The sequence below is a fragment of the Leucoraja erinacea genome, chromosome 27 (assembly GCF_028641065.1).
Source record: "Leucoraja erinacea ecotype New England chromosome 27, Leri_hhj_1, whole genome shotgun sequence".
In the NCBI taxonomy this organism is placed as follows: Eukaryota; Metazoa; Chordata; class Chondrichthyes; order Rajiformes; family Rajidae; genus Leucoraja; species Leucoraja erinaceus.
The window spans coordinates 16,518,864-16,534,818 of NC_073403.1; the positions used below are offsets into that span (position 1 = coordinate 16,518,864).

General features: G+C 38.8%; 1 protein-coding gene across 4 annotated transcripts in view; it reads left to right on the forward strand.

Moving 5' to 3' along the window:
* Window positions 1–13,105, forward strand: part of nbr1a (NBR1 autophagy cargo receptor a) — a 48,551-nt gene extending 35,446 nt beyond the window's left edge. For 3 of the 4 annotated variants that reach the window (XM_055657182.1, XM_055657183.1, XM_055657186.1), the window contains 4 exons: window positions 1,367–1,473; window positions 2,704–2,782; window positions 3,906–4,005; window positions 8,094–13,105. In XM_055657182.1, the coding sequence (XP_055513157.1) occupies window positions 1,367–1,473; window positions 2,704–2,782; window positions 3,906–4,005; window positions 8,094–8,267 (460 nt within the window). In that variant the 3' untranslated portion in view covers window positions 8,268–13,105. The remainder of the gene's footprint in view (window positions 1–1,366; window positions 1,474–2,703; window positions 2,783–3,905; window positions 4,006–8,093) is intronic. The other variant, XM_055657185.1, reaches the window with a different exon arrangement.
* Window positions 13,106–15,955: the final 2,850 nt, after the last annotated feature.

Here is a 15,955-nt window from a genome sequence, read left to right on the forward strand (position 1 = left end):
AGATCAGGTCGGGTAAAAAGTAGAGATGTAAGAGAAAGTTCAGGGTAATGGTGCTGCATCAGAAATATGTATCATAACCAGAGTCTGTCAGGAAGGGAGAGATCATAAAAGCAGAATATGCATTCATTTAATATTAAATTCAGAAAATAATAACAAAAAGAAAAAGGCCCAAATTCGCAGTTATTTGTAACAATGAAATAATGGTGTAAATTAACTCTGATAGCCATTACAGAGATGAGGTTGCAAAGCAATCAAAGTTGGGAAATAATTATTAGACGAGATGGCCAAAATGGACGAGGTTCAGAATATCCCTGATAATAAATGATATGATAACGGCGGTAGATTGAGGATCTTGGCACAAAATTCAGAAGTAGAATCTGTTCAGCTGGAATTAAGAAGCAGGGAGGGCCTGTTTCCATCCCTAAAAGGAAATCAGTATTTTGAGCAACTTGGCAATTTTTGATCCACAATTATGAAATGAAATGGGATTATTTAACCTGATAATTAAATAAGTTTAAAGCATGATGGAATATATAAGTTTTAAAATACATAAATTGTGAAAGATTAAGCTCAATCTGAAAGCGGATTTAATTCAAAAAGAAGCAACCTAGTAGTTGTGAACTGGCAAATATGTCTTAAGGTACAATCAACTCCTCAGGAAAAGTGGTACAATCATGACTTGTATGAGAAATCAAAATAGTGTTACATCAAGAAAAAGGTTTACAACATTGCCAAAAACAACATTAAACCTTTGGCTATGGAAATTACAAATGTAATTAAAGATGTCCCAGAAATTGATAAGGAAGGGAAAAGTAGGGTATGAGCATAATTCAGTGGGAAAACATTGGTAAATGCTTCTGTAGATCTGTAAAACAAAAAAGGAAACGATTAATGAATGTTAAGTGTGAATGATTTACACACCGACAGAAAGAAAGTATTGTGGAACACAAGAAACTGCAGAGCCTGGAATTACAAGAAAAAACTAGTTAGTGGAGGAACTCAGCAGGTCAGGCATCATCTGTGGAGGGAATAGACAGACGTTTTGGGGTTTGAGGCCCTGGTTTCAGGCTCTTCTTCAGACACCTCAGTCAGAACATTGTATTTGGACTGAAGGCAATGCTGCGAAATTAAACTTTTTTTTTTTTTCCACATGGGACATGAATACAAGAGCCTTATGACTAAACTGGTCTAAATTGAATGAGGCCAGGTTAGGGCACTTGCCAGTAAGTTATTTACCAAATGTAGTACAAACTAAACCAGCATCTGTGGTAACTTATGTCTGCATAACAAATTAATTTGCGTTCTGAATGAAAGTCAATTGCATGGGCAAAAATAATTTACTTTTGTGTTCTTGCTGTCATTGAAGGAATGATGGTGCAACTATAAATTCACACGAGCTTTACCCTGATGTGCCGGAAATACTTGAGGCAGAGAATCCTCCAGTTAATTCACCTGTTCTTCAACAACAAAATGGTAATCATGATCTAATAATACATTTTCAGTCACCATAATGCCTCTTCATCTTGTTTTTTGCTGCGCTCGCAACCTTTTCGTTTCTTTTGCTCCAACTTTTCAGTTTAAGAATAAGCCTTTATATTACAGTAAACATGTTAATGTTGCAGTAAAAGTGAAAAAAGTATGAAAGAAATCTGGAATACAGAAGATTATTTTAGTGGATGAGTGGAAAATAGCATTAAGCCTAGGCTACAGTAATTGCTGATGAACTAGGCTGGAGATGCTAAGGTAAGATGCCAACTTGAAAATGATAACAAAGGTTGTCATTTTTTTTGGACTGCATCTTATTGAGTGCATTCAGAACTTAGACTGGTAGATTTTTAAAGGCATTGTGGGATTTGGTCTACGATAAATTTGTAAAGGTGCAGGATGAGTCGTGATGAACGGTGAAGCACGCTAAGGGAATGATTGAACTGCTTGTTTCTTTCTTGTGTCTTATGACTTTTTTTAAAGTTTGAGGCAAAGTAGCAATGCACTTATTACTTTTAGATGTCCTCAGAACAGATGTATTGATGATTTGATGAGGTGTTTGAAAACGGATGCTTTTTAAGTTCTATTCAAAGCAATAGAAACAAATGAACAAGTAATAGGTCATCGTTAGCTCTTGAAATGGTATTTAACTATTGCAAATACAAATTTACTTATTTGTTTAGAAAGTATCTTGTCTTAAACGTTTGTCGCCAAATACATGTAACCTTTTTTAATGGTCTGTCGGTTACATCCGCTTTTCAACCCTCGGATAGCTATTTTTTGCAAAAGCTTCAAACGTTAATATCTCACATTAAATGCAGGCTGGGGCAATGTTTCAATTTAACATCCCAACTTGGCTACTTCAAATGCAATTTAATGCTTGAAATATCTGGTTCAATTTATCCCCTGAAAATAATACAAATATTAAGATTTTATCTAGAAAAGAAAACTTAATGTTAACACTATCCACAGATTAACAGCTGGGTATTTCAGATTTGACTCGAATATCTCTTAACTTGGGCCCAATATGTTCTGTTATTTGTCCTTCAATTCAATCACATTCAATAAAAAATAATATGTTTAAAACTGCATCTATAAATGAACTTATTTTATTATTGGATTGAGAATAGATCGCTCTTCCAGTGTACAGTCAATAATCCTTTTTGTTTTTAAGTTGTCTTCTTACTATTTTATCGTTGTTGTGGTGTCTGTTCACAGTGTCCACGATTTTGGAAGTGGAATGTGCAGAGGTACCAAGGATCATGAATAACAAACCACTCCAGTGCCCGCATTTAAGGTGACAACACTGTCTGCTTATGTATATTTTCTATTCATCAAAACTTAGCATATACATTGGATTCCTTCATTATTGGGGCTTTGGAAGGAATATGGTTTGTACAACCTAATCCAAAATTGACATTAAGCTTTTTTGTTGCAGTTTACTTTTGTGGATAAAATCCAATCATGTACTTTTGGAACATTGTAAAGAAAATTGTGCCGTATTCTCAGTGTGACTGTTCATTGATGGCTGGTGGCCATGCTAAGATGGCCATGTTTTACTGATGCTACACTTGATATTCCTGTAAAGTTGGTCATTCATTTCCTTTGTCAAGGCATAGCCTTGTGATTCTCCTAGCCCTTGAGCTGTACCTCCTGTTCTTGAACGCCAGTGCATGAATCCTTGATTTATACCTGCCCCCATCCCATCATCACCAAATGTTCATCAAACACCCATTTCCTTTAGAAGCTAATCCCTTCATTGTCTGTTTTACTCCACTGCCTCCTCTCCTTTACTTGGCACATTTGGGCCAGGGGGCACCTGTCCTATCCAACAGTTAACAACATACTGGCAACGCCTGGGATGATGCATGCCCTAAAATTTGAGCCGTACTAAATGGGTCTTTGATCACAGTAGAAAATGGGTCTGGTTTTAGATCAGAGATCCAAACTGTAACAAAAACATTGCCCACTATTGATCTTTCCTCAGTAGTTTCTGTCCTATACTGCAGTCACTCTGGGTTTGTCCCACTGCAGTAGATTAAGCACATAATATCGATAGTCATCAGTGCATAAGATAGGAGGGGCTATAATACCATCTTAAAGATAAACAGTTTTCTTTCTCTTGACACATGGGCAACTTGGAAGAAGAAAGTATATGTTATAATCTTCGGCATTGAATACTCTCCCCAGCTTTTGTATGTGAAATGGCTAATTGGGATGGTAGGGGTACGAATAGAAGGCGACCAGTGCCTGGATATCAGTACCTCTGCACTGAACCCAAGATTTCCAGAGAAAGCAAATGGTTTGATAATAGGGAGCCTTTTTCTAACTGCCCCATCTTCAAGTTTGATTAGTGATTCAAATTCAAATCCTTTTACAAACTTGTCTGCTTTCTATTTTTTGTTTGATTTCCATTATAGACACCATAGTGGCATTGCTGGTGAGCTAGTGAAGGGAGCCCTGTCTGTGGCGGCTTCTGCCTATAAAGCCCTTTTTGCAGGCGACGCCAATGTGGTACAGGTATATATCTTTCAATATTCTTTAATTAAACCATTTGTGCTTTTGCACAATTCACTATGTTCATGACTCTAAGATTAATCGAACCATTATGCTAATAATGACATTACACTGGCAATTAAAATAAATTTGAGTCCTGAAATACCTCTAAGTCTCTGCTGGAAGTAGTACTCCCATCTACTTTGTATTTGCATTCCCTGTTTATCTACAGTGCCCTCCATAATGTTTGGGACAGACCCATCATTTATTTATTTGCCTCTGTACTCCATAATATGAGATGTGTAATAGAAAAAAACACGTGGTTAAAGTGCATATTGTCAGATTTTAATGAAGGCCGGGGCGGGTGGCTGCAGATGAGGCGCGGGTCTGTGCGCGCTCTCCCCTGTCTGCCACTGTCGTCTGCCACCTCTCACTGTTACACCCGCTCTCCCGCTTCCTGGCATCCCTGTTCCGCAGATTAAATATATTTTTTACACATAAATCATGAATAAAGATAAGAATTTACATACAGTTTATGCAGCCAGCCCTTTGTTTGTTTTTTCTTTATAGCCAGTAAACTTTGTCAAATCCCATGATTCCTTGTGTTTTTCATTTATTGGGTGATTGACTTGGCCACTCAAGAATTGACCATTTTTCAGCTTTGTAAAACTCCTTTGTTCCTTTGGCAGGATGTTTCGGATCATTGTCTTGCTGTAGAATGAACTGCCGGCCAATGAGTTTTGAGTCATTTGTTTGAATTTAAGCAGATAAGATGTGTCTATACACTTCAGAATTCATTATGCTACTACCATCAGCAGTTGTATCATCAATGAAGATAAGTGAGCCAGTCCCTTGAGCAGCTGTACATGCCCAGGCCATAAACCTCACCACCGTGTTTCACAGATGAGGTGGTATGCTTTGGATTTTGGGCAGTTCCTTCTTTCCTCCATACTTCGCCCTTGCCAATACTCTGATACAAGTTAATCTTTGTCTCATCGGTCTACAAGACCTGTTCCCAGAGCTGTGGTTGCTCTTCTTGGCAAACTAACCTCGCCATCCTCTTTTTGCGGCTAACTGGTGATTTGCATCTTGCAGTGTAGCCTGTTTTTCTGTTCGTTAAGTCTTCTGCGGCCAGTGGTCATTGACAAATCCACACCTGACTCCTGAAAAGTGTTTCTGATCTGTCAGACAGGTGTTTGGGGATTTTTATTTGTTAGAGAGAATTCTTCTGTCATCAGCACTGGAGGTCTTCCTTGGCCTGCTAATCCCTTTGCGATTAGTAGGCTCACCAGTGCTCTCTTCCTTCTTAATGATGTTCCAAACATTTTTTTCTATTACAAATCTCAAATTGTGGAGTACAGAGGCAAATAAATAAATGATGGGTCTGTGTCCCAATAAAAGTGTATGTCAATTCTAACCTGATGATCAACATTTCAACAAATAATATTTGTAGTTGGATTTCAATTCTCGATTGGTTATGACTGATAATTTACTGCAGTGCACTATGGCTTGATAAAATGTAGAAATTTACCCGTCAGGTAAACTGTTAATTTTAAACATGCTCTGAGGGAATTGGCATGTTGTGACAATGGAGTTCTATTTACATAATTGTTATCTTGCACTAATGGGTGTGCTACGTACCAATTAATGCTATTGCCATAGGTGCTACTGAATGGGCAGTGCACATTTTTACCAATGTAATTGTTCTCCATGGGACCAAGATCAAGTTGGAGGGAAATTTGCAGTTGTTGGTTATTGACCCATTTGGGGCTTAGGCTCAATTAGCTAAGCAGTATGCAATTGAGGGTATTGGGAGAAGGTGTGGAGGCATAGGTTGAGTATTACCAGTCAGTTGGGTCAGCAATACAATACTATATTGAACCTCAAATGAAGTTCAAACGAAATTTGGATTCTGCAGTCATACAACAAGAAACAATTAACAAGACACACAACAACACAATTCACACAAACATCCATCACAGTGAATCTCCTCCTCACTGTGATGGAAGGCAAAGTCTTGTCTCTCCCCTGCTCTCCATTCTTCTCCCGATGTTAAAGCCCCCGCAGGTGATGGCAAGTCCCGCGGCAGTTAAGGCCGCGCCGGGCGATGTAAGGCCCCGCTCTGGGACGTTTTCAACCCTGTAATTCGGGCAGGAGAGGTTGCCGTTGCAGGAGCTCCAAAAAAGCGGTCTCCCACCAGGGACCCGCGAGCTCCCGATGTCACGGCTGGAGCCTCAGCGCAAGTCCCAGCTGCGCGCCAGCTCTCCACGCTCCAAAGCCGACCAGCTCCACAATGGTAAGTCCGCACAATGGTAGGCTCCGCGACTGGCGCCCCCAGGTCGTTCCAGTTGGAGGCCGCTCCACGGAGCTAGGCCCCAATGACAACGGAGACCCGACAGGGAAAAGGTCGGGTCCCCTGTACACGGGAGAGATTTAAAAGTTTCCCGCCCCCCACATATACACAGCTAAAAACATTATATAACCACAAACTATACACTCAACGGGACAAAAATTAAAAAAAGACACGGACTGCAGAGGCCGCTGCCGCGAGGTGCCGTCATTGTGATGCAGGTGATGTAGATTGTGGCCTCCATTGGAGGGTTCAGGAGATCACATGGACATGAGGACTGGCAAATCGCAGGGAGATTGAGGGATATGGAATTTGTTGCATCTAGTTTGGTCAGAGCTATTTGGGAGGGGAGCAACTGAAGAATGAAAGATTTGGTACATAATAGGAGCTCCTGACATTGTGTTGAAGATAAACAAATATCCAAAGTGTGCCCAGTCATTGTTGCTACTGGAACAACTTTGTCTAATTTCTCTTGCAATGTTCCAAAATAAAGATTTTAACACAACATGATGTAATTTGACCTGTGTCTGGGCCGGAAGTGTCAGCATAGTCGTTACTCCATTTCACTTTGTGATAAGTATATTTTCTGTCAGGTATTCCTGATGTTAACAAAGGTAAATTATCTAATTTCCAGCCAATTATTTCTCTCAGCCTCACAGCACCAGGAATCTGGGTTACATTCTGACTTTGCATGCTGCCTACGTCAAGATGCATGTTTTCTTTTTGAGACTTGGGTTTGGCCCGGGTGCTGGTATTGCCTTCCATATCCCACGGATGTGCTGATACATGCACTGCATATTACCCTTGGTATTGGTCAATGGCAAGAAGTTACAGCACCACAGGGAGATAGGAGAGGACTAATGGGGTTGTGCTCCCCATGAGAAGGCATGAACCCAATGGGCTGCATGGCCTGACATTGTAAAATAATGGAAAGAATAAAAACATCAGTGAATATTACAAAGCACTTTTAAAATGCTTTTAATATTGATTAGATGGAAATAAATTGGCAAACTGAATTACAGTCCAATGCTAGAAAATGTTTAAACGGGCTGTGGCGGCTCCCAAGGGTCGTGCCATCATACTGTCGAACCTCTCGGCACGGGAGGGGTTCAGTCCGGAGGCGGCCCTTAGCCAGAGGGTTTAAAGGCAGGGGTTTGCGTGCCATCTTTCTCTTTGGTCTTCCCTACAACCGGGGGGAACATAATAAAAGGTACCTCTCAAAGCCTCTTGAGACCCACGCACCACAGGGTAATGGAAATGGTAAAATGTAATGATTTATATAAGGGCAAAGTGGAAATATAGTTAAAGTTTGGTCGCCATGACTATCCGTAAAGCTTGATCAGATTATTGCCTAGTAATCCAACCTCATCCATAAATTCATCCATGGAGCTACAATATATTGTGATATATAAATATGCAATATATCGTAGCTCTGCTGATGAATTTAATAAAACTGAATTTTAGAATCTGGCTACAATGCAGTAGTTATTAGATAGTGTGATTGGTACTCCCAATAGAGAATTAATTGTTAGGCATAAACAACTTGAATGTGAATGATAATCTTCCAGTGGTGGTCATATAATCATTTGTTAAGATATTTTGTCTACTGGTTAAGAGAATTTGGCCTTTTAAGTTTTTCAGAAGGGCAAATAAAGGAAGAACATCCCATGCTGAATGCTCATGATGAACATTGACATTAAGGAGCTGAATAGTTTAAAAAAATACACTCAACTCATTTTGCAACTTCCTTCCCTCTGCACAGGCTGAAGCAGCGGAGAATCACACAGCACCCTTGATGGATATTCTTTTTGAAATGGGATTTTGTGACAGACAACTCAATATGAAACTCTTCAAAAAGCATAGCAACAATCTCATTGAAGTTGTCAACGAACTTCTTGTCATCTATGAGAATGACTGGTACGCTGGGCGCCACTGAATGAACATGGGATACATGAACTGCCACTCAGTTAATATGGACCTCTAGCGTGTGCTAAAAAGAAATTGTGCACAATAGCTGTAACTGAGGACGATTCGATAATCTGTGAATTAATTTTCAGTAATATGTTTCATTGAATTAACATTGAGTTCAGTTAATATTTGGGAAAATGTGTTTTTCTCCGGTCCATATTAATCCATATTTTAGATTATGTGGGTTTATATAGTGTAAACAAATACTTGTGGATTAACAACAAATCCTAAAGAAAAGGGGATCAAGATGTGTCTGAATCTGTTTGATAAGTTTTGGAAATATCACATTGCTGCTGATAGCTTCGTGACTTACACTACACAAGGCATCAAGCATCACAATATATTTTGAGATATAATAATCCATGATGTGGATTCTGTATGATGGAACACTACAGTGAACCTATATCAATGCAATGAGTATACCATAAGCGGCTCAATATCAGGAATATGATTCTTTTATATTGATATTTGCAAGGAACGACATTATAGTAGTATGTTGTACTTAAGAGACAATTGAATCTTTATTTTCTGCTTGGAAGTAAAACAAACCTATTTCTTCAATTAGATTATATAATCAGATACTTAATATGATTGGAACCTGCAGCAACAAATTGCTGCTAGACAAACCTTTGACAGGTCTTGTGTTGGAAATGTAATACTGGATCGTGAAACGTAGAATGTTTGTCAATGTGTGAGGTTGGTTTTTGTGCTAGTTTGTCCTTCAGTAGCCAAATTGTTCACAGCAGAAAATGAAATATTGTAATCAGTTGGCAGTAGGACAAACTTAATTTAATGCTTTGTTTTGCTGAAGTAAAAGCATGACATTTTCTTAGACTTTTATTTACATTTTCTTCTTATAACTCCTGTATTGGAATTTGTATGTTTTGAAATGATCGCTGTGGCATTTGTTGGCAGCCTCAGTGCTTTGACAGATTTGGTGTTCCAGTAGGATAGATTCAGCTGCGTTGTATAGTTCATATTTTCGTAGAGCCCTGTCTATGTTTAATGTCCAGTCAGCTGCTCAAACCAATGCTTGGATTGAAATCTACTCGATTGGGCGCTGAAGCTATGTGACATCTTTATTTTAATTCATTTTATTCCTTTGTGGGCTGGGATAGATGAATAATTACATATTCAGCAGCAGAATTCCAAATTTAAAGAGCTAGAATTTGCATTTGCTGTAATTCTCCTGGCGATACTGACATGCATCAACTAAAACTTTTTATTTGCAATGTGGGAGCATTGGCACCACCTTTTAGATGCTTTCTAGTTAAATGTTTCTCAAAATAATTTCAGCTTGTGCAAGTTTTGACAAGGAATTGTAATGGTTGCTAATGGATTCAAGCTATTTGCTAACTGGCCATGGAGCCTTATTTCAACTGTTTAACAATTATATTAATGGAACATTAATCTTAAAACATACGAACTTGTTCTTCTTAGCCAGATGCTCAATATAGAGAATGATTTGTTTCCATTCTAGTTCTGAGGAGCAAGAAATATCTGAGTGAATCCTTTTAATCTGATGCACCACAGACTTCAGGGTGAGGTCTTGCTCCAATGACAAGATTCAAGACAATTGAAAATTATCCTACCCTGCACATGTGCATGCATTTGCCTCATCTTTTTACCAGTCTACCTTCCATCCTAGCCCCTTCCTTTACCCATGCTAACATTATTTCAGTGTGCTGGATGTGCCATTAATCCTAACCCTCAATTGGTCTCCCTGAACCTATTCTCTCTCGCCTCCCCATTAACTGCACTTTCTCCCCCACCCATTTGCATGGTAATTTACGGTAGCCAATTAACTGACCACTAATTGTGTTTTTTCAATGTGGGAGGCAACTGGAGCACCTAGGAGGAAATATACATGGAAAATAAATCTATGATGTCTTCATCCTTTATCTTGCTCTACCTTCCCCTCTCTGCATTATAGCTGTCAGATGCTTACTCTCCCATGATGACTCTGACCGACCCTCTCACCATGAAATCACCAGCCTAGCGCCCAACTCCTGGGAGAGGACCACACTATTCCTCTGTGCCTCTTTCTGTGCTTTCCCTATCTCTTAAAGTTGTATATCTTGGATTATTTAATTTCCAATCTTGTTCAGCTTGCAATGACGTCTCTGTAACTGCTATGACATGGACTTTACATATTGTTTATTCCTTTAATTCGTTACAAATGCCATATTGTCATAACCTTAGCTTTGGTATCATTCTGCTAAATCTTTGTTCTGCCCAGTCCAAGTACGGACTGGGCAGAGCAATTGGACACCAAAGCCCCATGGTGTCAGTGCATAGAAAGATTAATGACTTTCTGCGCACTTCTACACTTCAATGCAGGATGACAAAATAGCTTTTTTTTTTAACACTACAAAATTCTATTTTGATCTTAAGGGCAACCACTTCCAGTGCATTTCCATAAGTCCGGATGATTAGTTTCAACGATAAGGTTGACCCGCTCCCCATCTCCAGCCATCTATTTGGTACATAACTAAATTAAAGTAGTGGGTAGGTTTCACTTCCCCGGTCCTCTGCTCAAACAAAGCCTCACGGAATGTGCCCATGTACTTATTTTCATTATCTTCATCAGAGCAGAAAAATATACTACCATATGCCTACATATTTGTAGGGTAGATTGTAGAATTTCATTATAGATCATAGACACAGAAAGATGACCTAGAGGACGTGATCACGTGTTGTGTCGTTTCCATCAAATGTCATCAGTAAAATTGGCTAGAGTTCTGCCCTTACACATGCTGTTAGCTGTCTGACTGCTAAAGATTATATAGTATTACTTATTACACTTCACATCTTGACAATATCTACAACTAATATGCAAGAATAGAAAATTGAGCATCCACAAATTTTTTGGGTACTTCTAGGTGTGTATTTTGAATGAACTGTTTGGTTTCAGTCAAGAACAATACTTTAAATGCAAAATAATTGGTCTGCACAATGAATTAATCCTCTGAAGCCGTCTGCTGCGAGTTGTACAACACGGAGGAACACTAATGAAGAACAACCATGCAACTGTTCCATTGCTGTGGGAATTTCCATTGCAACAGTGTGAAAAGTGATGTTCCCATTTATGTTTTTTTTAAGAAGCTTAATGGCTTTAAACTTTTCTTATAGAAGATTCTACAAGAGATTCAAGAAAATTAGTATGAACTCTGGTTTCTAGTAAGAAATATAGATTACTTAAAAATGGAATTAGATGAGTGGTAATGCAATCATCTTATTGTTCCCTCTCTCTCATTCTCTTCCACTTCCCCCAATCCAATCGGTTTCTAAAATTCTACACTTACTGAACTGATACCTCAATGATTGAGTCAATTTGTCAAGGAAAGACATTGCTGGATTCGTTCACGGATTTAAAAATGAAGATAGTATGCGGGATATTGAAGGGTTGTCCTCATTTTGGATTAACAAGTACTTTAACCTATTGGAAATGTAGATGGCCATCTTCTCAATTAAAGAAAGTTACCATATAAAACAGCTTGCTGTTTAGTATTTTTTCTGTAGTCTTGTTATTGGTAATAAAATTTAAAAAAGAGTGCTTGTAAGCAGATGTAAATCACCAGGAAAATCAATGGACAAATGGTGTAAAGTTGAAGAATTACTATTTATGATCTTTTCTGTGTATGATTTTTGCTATAGAAATCCAAATAATTGAGACTAGATAAGTATTTTTTGATTATTGTTTCTAACTTGTTTGCTGCCAATGAGGTATCCTAAGCTTTGACCTGATTTGTAAACAAGATTGTTAATGTGTAGATTGTACTAATATTTACAAGTTGAAAGTTGCACAATACATATTTAAAACACCAAAAAAACCCCCAAGGAATTTTCCATTTAGAGGCTGTTTAGCTTGGCCATTCAGAAAATTGCGTTGACGAGATAATGGTATGTTTTACAACGTTGAAGAACCTTCATTTGTTTGATTTGCAATCTTCATTTTTTCCTCTGGTGCAGATTATGAATGCTGTATACCAAATTGTGTGCTGATACTTTAAGATAATTTTGTGGTTAATCTGGTATCCTTAAAATTGGCTACAAATGTGTTGTGGAATTCAAAAAACCCTGTGCATCCTATTGCCATAAGTTCTCTTGCAGATTAACTGGGTTGTGCTTTAATTTTTTATTTTTTTTTTAAAGCCCTCCAGAATAACTTTTTGACATAATACAAAACCATTCACATCAGTTTACTTTAATGATGTAAAGTATTTAAACTATTAGCATCTTATCAGTATTTTAAAATGATAAAGCTCCATTACATATTGATTTGCTATTGCGCAGAGGTACCCAGGGGAATATTTTTATACTGGCAATTGTTTACAGCGCAATACTTCTAACCAAACTTGGTTCACACTCGGATTTAGCTAATTGCCACATTCTCTCAGTACCATTTCATTCTGGGACTAAATCTAAAGAGGTCCTTCCGATAAAATAAATGGAGTCAAAGAAAAATTATCATTTTTTGAGTGTCCAATAGATACACCAAGAAGGAAACCATGGAACCATTTCTGCAGTTCATTTGCAGTTGTTTCTTAAATTGCACACTTTAATCACATGAATTTATTTGAAAAAATTACAGTACTTTGGAGATAAACTAATGCTTCAGTAACTTCCGATGGCTTCATTTGCTCGTTGTCTACATTTGCGTGAAATTGTCCTCAAACTAATTTTAAAGTATGTAGCATTGCATACATTACCCATTGTTCTCTACAAAACTGTATTTTTCTGTTTTAAAAAGTGCTGTAAATTAAATTTGATTCAGTTTAGATGAATAAAAATAATGTTTAAATAAAGTTTGCATTAATTTGCTTTTCTCATTAATAATGATCCAAGATCCAAACATGTAATGGAAACCACTTTATGTATCTTTGTTAGTTTGTAGTTTAGAATCATTGTAAACCGCACGGTGGCACAGCGGTAGAGTAGCTGCCTTGCAGTGCTTTCATCCCCGGAGACCCGGGTTCGATCACGACTACGGGTGCTGTGCACGAAGTTTGTACATTCTCCCCGTGACCATGTGGGTTTTCTCCAAGAATGTATGGGGATCACGGGTCGGTGTGGGCTGAAGGGCCTGTTTCAGCGCTCTATCTCCAAATTAAACTAAATGCTGGCTCTTGACTTCTCAGCACAATATCCAACTGCTAGGCAAAATATTTTCAAGTTAACAAATGGGTATCAATTATATGTCTATAAATCATATTAATCTTATTGACAACCTGGAATGTTTATGTTTTTTTTTGTTATAGTTGTATAAGACATAGATGAGGCCACACTCGGCGTATTGTGTTCAGCATTGGTCACCTGCTATAGGAAATATGCCATTAAGCTAAATGAACAAGAAAAATTATGTGGATGTTGGCTATAGGATGAGGTTGGGTGAGCTAGCACTTTGTTCCTTGGAACACACTGAAGTGTATAAAGTCATGAGCAGAGTAAATGGTGATGCACATACTTTTTAAGATGTTGGGGGAATTAAGCACGAGAGGACAGTTTTAAGATGAGATGGGAAAGATTTAATAGAAACCTATACACCAGGAGGTGCAAATCCAGAGCCAGCAACATTATGGGGGACCTCTACCACCCGAGCAATGGGATGGTTCCAGTTGCTACGGTCAGGCAAATGCCTCTGCTGTCATGCTGTGAAAACAAGATGAGACTGAGTTTCTTCCCACAGGCCATCAGGACTGTAAACTCTTATTTCACCAGTGACTAATTTACCGTACTAATTTTCTGTTGTGTCTTTTGTAAAAAAAATAATTTCTAACATGTAAATACTGATTCTGTTCTGTAGTTTTTGCACAATCTGCAGGCATTGCCACTTTCATTTCACAGCATATCTTGTATGTGTATGTGACAAAGTTGACTTAACTTGAAGAATTCTGTAACCTGGATCTTGCTCTTATACAATTGCATTTGTTAACCAATTTACCATATCATTTAAGGGACAGTTTTGCAAACGACACTTTGTTCATGGGCATCTGAATGGTATTCTGTTTTGTGTGTTTGAACAATTCTCTTGTTTTATAATAAGGTTGAATATATGGATTATACTCTGAAAACAACAATTTGAACTGAAAACGTGTTGCGTATTGTGGATTCGATAGTATATTCGCAATAAGCAATTGGCCATCTAGATCCATTCAGTGCGTGGAGGTTTTTCAAAATTTTGGAAAGATTGAAAACTATGTTTAAACCAAAGATAGCTTTGTAAATCTCAAAAGAAATGTTAGTTTAGAAGATCTTGAGCTATCTTTACGTTTAAATATTTAAAATACATTTTTGAGTATTTCAAATATTCAGATGTTTGCAAAATAATTAACTAATAGCTCTATTTAGGGGGTGCAACCTATGTGACTGATTCATATTTTGCGAATTGGTTAATTTTGGCAATTCTACCTGATTATCCCTTTGCATAGCCAACCTTTCACGATTTCCATCGCAATTTCATTTCCAAAATCTAGGTCAACATGACGCTGTGAGACTTCTGTGTTTGGATGCAGAATAATGCTCTGGCCACGTGGTGATGATATGGAACATTTTTTAGAAAGCATCCATTAGTTTTTGAACCATCGTAGAAATTTCAATGAGGTTTTGTCAACGCCTTTAGTAATTTATTATTGCCTTCATTAGTGGAAGCTTAAGTGACCACCCTGTCAGCTAGACTTTGGAATTATTATTTTAATCAATTAGTTTCACGATTATAACAGTTAATTTTGAAATTTAAACCTACGCATTTCAACTCCCTTTTCCACCTCCCTACAAAAAACACATGAACAAATACCAATAAACATTTACATACCTAAGCTTTATGGCAATCGCCTAGTTTCTTGTATTTTGTTACACGTTTTGTTACAGGGACGAAGGTCTATCATCCCTTCTTTAGCTGCTAACGAATAGTGCAGATAGAGGAATATTCACAGTAAAGTTAGTGCACTGAATATTTCTGACCGGGAATGAGATCCCCTCTTGTTTCTTTTTTGTAGCTGGAAGTAATGTGTTTTCTGGTGGACATGGAGGTGATGTCTTGGGTTATATTTTGTGTCTATCCAAAGAATTTCGTGGCGATATTGTGGGTATAAATAACAATTCTGAAGAAGGGTCTCGACCCGAAACGTCACCCATTCCTTCTCTCCAGAGATGCTGCCTGCCCCGCTGAGATATTTTGTGTCTATCTTCGGTGTAAACCAGCATCTGCAGTTCATTCCTACACTTGATTCTTTGGGGGGGGGGCATTCTCGGTGCTGGGATGGAGAGGACACTCGCTGCTGGGATGGAGAGAACACTCTCGGTGCTGGGATGGAGGGGGCACTCGGTGCTGGGATGGAGAGGACACTCGCTGCTGGGATGGAGGGGTCTCTCGGTGCAGGGATGGAGGGGGCACTCTCGGTGCTGGGATGGAGGGGTCTCTCGGTGCAGGGATGGAGAGGACACTCGGTGCTGGGATGGAGAGGACACTCGCTGCTGGGATGGAGGGGGCACTCGCTGCTGGGATGGAGAGACACTCGCTGCTGGGATGGAGGGGTCTCTCGGTGCAGGGATGGAGGGGGCACTCTCGGTGCTGGGATGGAGAGGACACTCGGTGCTGGGATGGAGGGGACTCTCGGTGCTGGGATGGAGAGGACACTCGGTGCTGGGATGGAG